This window comes from Ipomoea nil, unplaced genomic scaffold (genome assembly GCF_001879475.1).
Source record: "Ipomoea nil cultivar Tokyo-kokei standard unplaced genomic scaffold, Asagao_1.1 scaffold2805, whole genome shotgun sequence".
NCBI lineage: Eukaryota > Viridiplantae > Streptophyta > Magnoliopsida > Solanales > Convolvulaceae > Ipomoea > Ipomoea nil.
The window spans coordinates 114821-123592 of record NW_017619233.1 but is presented as its reverse complement, the minus strand read 5'-3'; the positions used below and the strand labels follow the sequence as shown (position 1 = coordinate 123592).

At 35.4% G+C, this 8772-nt stretch overlaps 1 protein-coding gene across 1 annotated transcript; it reads left to right on the top strand.

The window, feature by feature from the left end:
• The first annotated feature begins 6037 nt into the window (after positions 1 to 6037).
• LOC109157989 (L-type lectin-domain containing receptor kinase IV.1-like) lies at positions 6038 to 8390 on the top strand. The gene has a single exon (XM_019305800.1). The coding sequence runs from the start codon at positions 6272 to 6274 to the stop codon at positions 8273 to 8275; it is 2004 nt and encodes a 667-aa protein (XP_019161345.1). The 5' UTR covers positions 6038 to 6271; the 3' UTR covers positions 8276 to 8390.
• The last annotated feature ends 382 nt before the right edge of the window (positions 8391 to 8772 follow it).

Genomic DNA, 8772 nt, shown 5'->3' with positions numbered 1-8772 from the left:
TTTGGAATTAAGATTTGTGTGGGAATGCAAAGTGGAATCGAATTACTCCCGTAATCTCTATTCCTAGTGAATTTCCACTCCCATGGCTTAAACACCCAATAAGATCAAAGATCAGCATTCAATTATTCCTAATTACTACCATCTCCCGATGAGCAATAATCTAGAATAAACTTCCCCTAATAAGTTCCCCTTTCCCAAGGACCAACCATTAGGTGCAATCGTGTGTGCCCTAACTTATGCCCCAACTCCCATTGGTGACACAAACATGGCTATGAAGCTAGTAACTATGGCCATTAATTACAAGCATCAAACAATATTATCACGTTTGCAACACAAGTATTAAACCCAAATAATAATATATTAAAGAAACTGAGAGCTCAGACACATAGGTTTATAAACACTTTTACCCAAGAATCTCTAAAGAATTTAGCCAAGCATGACTAAATTATACATAGCAAATATAAATAAAGAATTATAAATCATCAAAAAGAGTACAATAATTAACCAGACGATTTTCCCAAATCTCCCTAGTCTTCTTCTTGCTTTCCAAGACAACTTGTGGCTCTAGATTTCTCTCCTTCTTGTCTCCAAGAATCTCTGAATTCTCCATGTCTCTTCATTAGGGTTGAGGAAGGAGGGATTTTATAGTGGGTACAAAGTTGAGATGAAATAGGAATCTTGTACAAAATTGGACTCAAATTATAATTCCTATATTTAAATAAAGAAATTGCCGTATTTAATTGAAGTTGGAATTGGAATTCAAAATTGAAGTTGAATTGCTGAAGCCAATGCCCTTTTGTATTAAGCTGGCACAATTTCGTGCGTCGCTCGACGCGTCGAGACCTGATGGTCTCGACCGAAAAAACATTCTGGAAATTTTCGACGCGTCGAGTCCTCTGGGCCCCGAACTTGTCCAAAATTGCTCCAAACTGATCCTTGAACTTCCCTTGCTCATAGAATTGACCTACAATGGTTCAAAAACATTAACAAACACCGTAAAACATTCAAAACAAGTGTGAACCATAATTAAATGATAATAGCAAGGAAAATATGTATTAAATAAGCAAAATTAAAGAACTAAAATACTAAGATGATTCAAAATAACTATAATAACAAGCAAAGATGTGATAACATCATCGGCCAAATTGGTTGACTCGAACATGTTCGGTCGAGTTAATTTTGGTTTTTAATTCGGTTTTTTTTCGCTCAAAAAGACGTCGTTTTGAGTGAAAAAAAAAATCTAATTAAAAAAAAAGACCCAATTTTGAAAAAAGCCCTAGCCACCTTCGTCTAATTTTCTCACATTCTCGCAAATCGAGTTCGTCTCTCGTCTGTGTTGCTGTCTGCGACTGCTCGTCGTCTTAGCCACAAAGCTCCGCTGTCTGCGTCAGTGCTTCATCTGTTATGTGTCAACGGACAAGCTGTCAACAGGTAAGCATGATAAGCCATGAAATGACCCATAATTGTGCTTCATTTGTGCTTAATTTTACTTGAATGCCAGGTAATTGTTGTGGAACAAGGCCGGCTTAGTTTGATGCGTTTGTGATTGTAGGAAGGAAGGATTGGGCTTAGGCATGCATGAGCTTGAAAACAAAAGTTGTCACCAAATTAGTGGCAGTGTATTTTTCACTAAAATACTGAAAATTAGTGGCAAAATTTATGTCACTAAAATAAGTTGAAATAGTGTCACTATTTGTCAATCTTAATGTTTTTAGTGATTTTTCTTAATAAAAAATTTAAGGTTTTTCCTAATCAAACAAATCTCACAAATACGATTAGGGATATTCATAACAGTCAAATCAGAAACAAGTTATTTTCTCGCTAGATAATTTAACCTAGAGAAATGAAAATACTCAAACCACATATGCCACAACCAATTATCATCATGGATCTTAGAATTAAAGCAAGCAAGAAATGCATGCTTGATTTTCAAAGGAAATAGTCGATTTTGAGACATATTTACCTTTACAATTAAAACTCTCTTAGCATCTACAATGGTATAACACCCATGATTAATATTTATCTTATACATTTTTTTTTTTTTTTACAACTGCCCCATACTCCACAAATTTTAGTGTAGTTCAAGAACATAAAAAACATCGGATATAAAATTGTGAGTACCATCTTTCAACTGAATAGAGATTTTACCCTTTTTTCCAAAATTGGCACTTTTGAGTTATTGTCAAATGTCACTTCAGACCAAATCGATTCATCTAGTTCGGAAAGTAATTCCTTCTTCCCACACATATGATTACTACACTAGTATCAAAGAACCATACGTTTTTATCCCCGGAAAAAACTGTTATTGGCTAAAAGTAAGGTTTCTGAACTCTCACCATACTTTTTAGCAATATTTGTTTGATTTCTACAATTGTCCTCGTTATACCATCAATCTGTAATCTTGTGTCCATACTTGCCACAATTGTAGCAATGAAATGGAAATTTACCTTGTTTGGCATTACCTCCACCTCTTCCTTGGTTGGAGTTACCACATCCTCTTCCTTTGTTGGAATTACCACGTCCTCTTCCACTAAATCATCATCTTCGTCTTCAACGATTAGAGTTAGTCATGTTAAGGGTGACTTGGCTCTTCAAAGCTTCTTCTGCTAGTGGTTCTGATTTTGACGCAATCCTGTCAATATGACTCTCTATAATACCTTCAACTATGCAATTGATAAGAGCTCAGTATCATGTGAAACCACCACATGGTCATCTTCATCGGCATAGTTCGAAGAACTTTTTCAACCACTGCACCATCTTCAATCATGTCTCCAAATAACCTCATCTTATTTATCATATCAATAAGATGAGTGAAATACATATCTATTGTCTCTGTTGAGGTTATCTCTGATCGATCATACAACCTTCTCAATGATTGCAACTCAGACGTCTATATACCCGATAGACTCCTTTGTGTGATACCTTTAAGATGTCCCAAGCTTCCTTTGTTGTTTTAGCACTAGCTAACTACCCAAAAATGGAGTAATTAACACTTTGGTGAATCTATCCCAAGGCCAATTTATCTCGCCATATAGCGTCTACATCAACTCCATCTTGTAGACCGGGGTCAACAAGGCTCCAAAGATTTTGAACTTTCAAATGTGTGTTCATCATAATTTGCCAATAATTTATAATCAAGTTTTCCATCCAATTTGGGACCCGACCATACAATATTGAAATTCGTTGTCATATCTCACTTTGGAAAATATCTCGGAGTTGGAAGGTTAACAAACTCTGCTACAAAATGTTAGATACTATATATATATATATATATATATATATATATATATATATATATATATATATATATATATATATATATATATATATTCAAGAGTTAATTCCCAAAATGGGCATTCGACTATGGCCTCTTCTCAAATTGGTTCCTTGACTTTTAATTGCACCCATAGTGGTCCTCCCGACTATTGAATTTTAAGTCAAATCGGTCTTTCATTAGTTTTGGTGTTAAGTGGGTGTTAAAATGAGGGGTAAAATTGATAATTTATGATTTTCACTATAGTCAAAGGACTACTTTGGATGTAATTAAAGTCAAAGGACCAATTTGAACTATCTAGTTAATATTTTAAAAGAAAATTTCATTTTTATGAACTATGTAGTGAATATATAATCTAAAAGTTTCAATTGTGTATTATCGTATTTAAATTAATATAAAATACTTAGAGTTGATCTAATTAAATTAAAAAAAATTTATGAATATAATATTAATAGCAATGATATACAATTTATTACAACCATTTCATATTTTATTATAAATATTCTTTTATCATGTTTTGAAGTTTTTTTTTATTTTTTTTTTTATTTTTCACCTCCATTGACCAACATTTTTGGTTCTTCCCCTATAAATCAATATTCTATTTTTGTAATAGACAATGATTTTTTTATTATCTTTCTTATCCGTTTGTATTTAACTGTTGTCTTTTTTTTTTTTTTTTTTTTTTTTTTTTTAAATAAGCAATGGTTTATGTCTGTTGTCCATTTGGTTGTACTTTTTCACAATAGTTTTGTCATTATATGTATGCCTATTTATGATCATAGAAAATCAAAATCGAAATACATAATGTCAAGCATTCCTGAATAATAAATAGTTAATCCAAAGTTAATGTTAGTTTGTACAACTATATATAAGTACTAGGCTAATAATCAAAATTATTATTCTAAGTTATTTTAAAAAAAATTAATTTTCTAACTAACAATTAAAGTAAAAAGATTGTTTATTTAGAAAATGAAAATAAGTACAAGATCAACCCCTTTTAATCAAAATGAGTACAAATCATGTTTGAACTATAAAGATAAAATTCCTAAAATAGTTCTCTGACTATGACCTTTTCTCAAATTGGTCATTTGACTTTTAATTGCACCCAAAGTAGTCTTTTGACTATAGTGAAAACTCGAAATTACCAGTTTTACCCCTCATTTTAACACCCACTTAACACCAAAACTAATGGAGTACCATTTTAGCTTAAAATTCAATAGTCGGAGGACTACTTTGGGTGCAATTAAAAGTCAAAGAATCAATTTAAGAAAAGAACATAGTCGGAGGACCATTTTAGGTCGGATGACCATTTTGGAAATTAACTCTAATTCGAGAAGAGAAAAAAAGGAATAAGAATGTTTATTCTCATTGTATTAGAAATGCTTGTAATACAATCTATTTATAGTAAAGGAATGAAACCCATAATGTTAAAATTGTAGCCCACTTCTTGCTCCAAGTATTGCAACTACCAAAGCTACTTCACAATCGTTATACCGTGCACCAGGTCGCACATAACAATGTGTGTCTCGTGCCTCCCAAAATGATGTTGTTTTGTTAAGTTGTTAAAAAAATAAAATCTTCTGTTTCGAATGCACATAAACTCATAACAGAATACACATAAACTCATAACAGAATACACATAAACTCTTAACATAATGCACATAAACTATAACATAATACACACAAACTCTTAACTGAATACACAAATAAAATCTTAACTGAATTCACATAAACTCATAACACAATACACATAAACTTTTAACTGAATACACATAATAGAGTTTGGTTAACATAATACACATAAACTCTTAACTGAATACACATAAACTCATAACACAATACACATAAAATTTTAACTGAATACACATAATGAGATTTGGTCTGTTCAGATGGATGGAGTGAGGTCAACATGACATCAGCATGAAACGCGCGTTTTGTACCTGAACGCACATTGCTATATGCGACGTAGTGCACGATATAATTTGCCGCTACTTCACGTACTGCTGCTGCCACACACTCCATGTCTGATTAAGGTCCATCAGAGAACTCAGACGCGACCGTAGCTGCCTTCCTCGGCCTCAGGTTCGTTGTAGAAGTCCAAATATGGATACATGGTTGGAGATCAGTGAACGAAACGAGGTTTTGCAGACAAGGAGTATACTTCGGTGCCGCACCTCACCCCTTGCCATGTCTAGGTAATTTTTATTAGTGGATGGGCTGATTCAAGTTATCTCAATAACCTTAGAAATGTAAATATTGTAATATCATTTCTCTTATGTGGTCTAAGGGAATGTGAGCTTAGAGTATGAAATGTGAAATTCTCACCTTTTAATCTTAGTGTACTCTTAGTAGCATTCATAAGAAACATTTTCCCATATTCTTAAGTTACGTGAGATTCTTATGAATACACATGTAGATATTTTGTTAAGTGACAAAAAATATGGTGGATTTGAAGTTTTTTTTTTTGCTAAATAGATTTGAAGGTTAATAGTTGTGAAGTAGTGCTTATAATTTATTTATAGTTTAAAATAAGATATAAACTCTTCTTCTAAAAAATGTTGAACCCCAACCCTAAGAGCAAGATATAAACTCTTAAATAAACGCTATGCTGCTACCAAACATAAACCAAAACACCCCATCACGTTTTTGTACAAATTTAGAATTTAATTTTCAAAGCTTTTACACGTTTATAAATTATAACGAAAGAATATATTGGCCCTACTTATGGAAAGCGCTGTACGTGGCCGACCCAAACCATACTTTCATCATTAACCTTGTGGAAATTATCTAAACCACTAACAAGTTTTGAGAACTTATAGCCATTCGAGGTGGGCAATAATGGATCACGAACTCTCAAATTATGTTCTAGTCTTCGGTGGGGTTTACTTTCCATACCAAGTGTTCACAGTAGGGAAAATGGAATAAAACTCCCTTTATGTATCAGGTTCATATCCATTCATAAGAGCGACTATTCATACAAGAATAGAACAACAGAAAATGTTAATGTTTCTCAAGCTCGTATTATGCGTAGTGATATCTGCAGCTCTACAATGCTTTGCAGTATCATCACAAGACTTTGGGTTCACCTACAATGGCTTCCAATCTGCCAATCTCAGCCTGGATGGACTAGCAGAGATCAAGTCCAATGGCCTGTTGCAGCTAACAAACGACACGAAACTCGAGGACGGTCGAGCCTTCTACCCCCTACCTATCCGTTTCAAGAATTCATCAAATGGTTCAGCTTCCTCGTTCTCCACCACTTTTGTGATTGCCATAGTGCCCAAGTCTGCTAGTGTAACAGGCCATGGATTGGCCTTCGCGATTGTGCCCCCGGGAGGCCTCCCGGGGGCGCTCCGGGGCTCGTACCTTGGCCTCTTCAACTACACCAACAACGGCAACGCCACTAACCATGTGGTGGCAGTGGAGCTGGATTCCCACCAGAGCGGCGAGTTCGATGATGTGAATGACAATCATGTTGGGATTGACATAAATGGTCTGAAATCCATACTATCAGAGCCAGCAGGGTACTATGATTACAAGAATGGTAATTTGTTTCATAACTTGAGTCTTTCTAGTGGCAAGCCAATCCAAGTTTGGGTAGAATATGATGGCAGGGCTAAGCAAATGAATGTCACACTGGCTCCCTTGTATATGGCCAAACCAAAAAAGCCAATTTTGTCTTTGCCATATGACCTTTCACCGGCTATATCCGAAACTGCGTCTATCGGCTTCTCAGCATCCACGGGTGCGGTACTAACCACCCATTATGTTCTCGGGTGGAGCTTCAAAATGAATGGAAAAGCACAAGAGCTTGATCCATCTCACTTCCCAGAGCTCCCGCGTGTTATTGAGCCCAAATGGAAACAGACTTTCTTGGAGATTGGTTTGCCAATAGTTTTGCTTGTAATAATCAGCTCAGGTGTGGTGTATTATGTATTAAGGAAGAGGAAATTTGCAGAGTCTCATGAAGAATGGGAACTTGAGTATGGACCTCACAGGTTCAAGTATAAGGAATTGTGCACTGCCACCAAAAGATTCTCAGAAAATGAGCTTTTGGGTACAGGGGGTTTTGGCAGAGTGTATAGAGGCATTGTGGCTAATTCGAAACGGCAAGTTGCTATCAAGAGAGTCTGTCATGATACACGGCAGGGATTGAAGGCTTTCAAGGCTGAAATTGTTAGTTTAGGGAGATTGTGCCATAGGAATTTAGTTCCTCTTCTTGGTTACTGCAGGCATCAAGGCGAGTTGCTTTTAGTTTATGAATTCATGCCTAACGGAAGTCTAGACAGCTATTTGTTCGACAACCCGAAATGCTCTCTTAGTTGGGAACAAAGATTTCATGTCATCAAAGGAGTGGCATCCGCGCTCTTTTATCTACACGAAGGATGGGAGCAAGTGGTGATCCATCGGGACATAAAGGCTAGTAATGTCATGTTAGATGGCGAAATGAATGGAAGATTAGGAGATTTCGGCCTAGCAAGGTATTATGGTCATGGTGCTAATCCTCAAACTACTTATGCAGCCGGAACTCTAGGCTACATTGCACCAGAGCATGTCAGAACAGGCAAGACCACAACTAGCACTGATGTTTTTGCTTTTGGAGCGTTCTTGCTTGAAGTTGCTTGCGGGAGAAGGCCAATCGAGTCAAAAGCGCCATATGACGATCAAACTTTGATAGAATGGGTGTTTTTTTGGTGGAGTAAAGGTGAAATTGTTCGTGCGATTGATCATAAGTTAGGAGGGAATTATGTGGAAAATGAAGTAGATTTGGTTCTAAAGCTTGGGTTCTTATGTTCTCTTTTGGACCCAATGTCAAGGCCAACTATGAGGCAAGTGCTTTCATACTTAGAGGGCTCTATTTCACCACCAAACTTGTCATCTCTTAGTCTCTCCGTGGGAGGCCTAACAGTTACCCAAAGTGGAAGGATGGATGATATTGTTGTGTTGGGTCAACAATGTGGTTCCTCAGTCGCAAACTCAATTCTTTCTGAAGGTCGTTAATTAAAAATGCATGTATATGTTAACTTATCTAGGATCAATGTGTAAAAAGATTAATTTTATGTAGGCTGCATGTGATATCTCTCTCTCTTTTTATGTTGAAAAAATTAGTTCTCAATAATCATTTGAGTTGAAAAATTAGAATTGAGAATTATTTTTAAGTACTCTTTGTCCTACACTGAAAAAGGGATACAAATTTGCAATAATATATATACAATTCTACTTTTTGAAAAGTTTAGGGATGATATACTATAGAGGCTTTCTCTTGTACATATTTTAAAGTAAGAGTCATTTCTATTATTGGTCGCATTATTGTTCTAAACTACAAAACAAATTGTAATTGTAAATATATATATATTGTTGGGAATAACACCCAAATAAGTGTGAATTATTTCCATCCACAATAAATTGTGGAGTGAGGTTTAACTCCTACAAATGTGGTCCTCTCCACCACTCCCCTATTTTAGTGGAAATTTAATGGCTAAGAGAGGAGGAGCAGG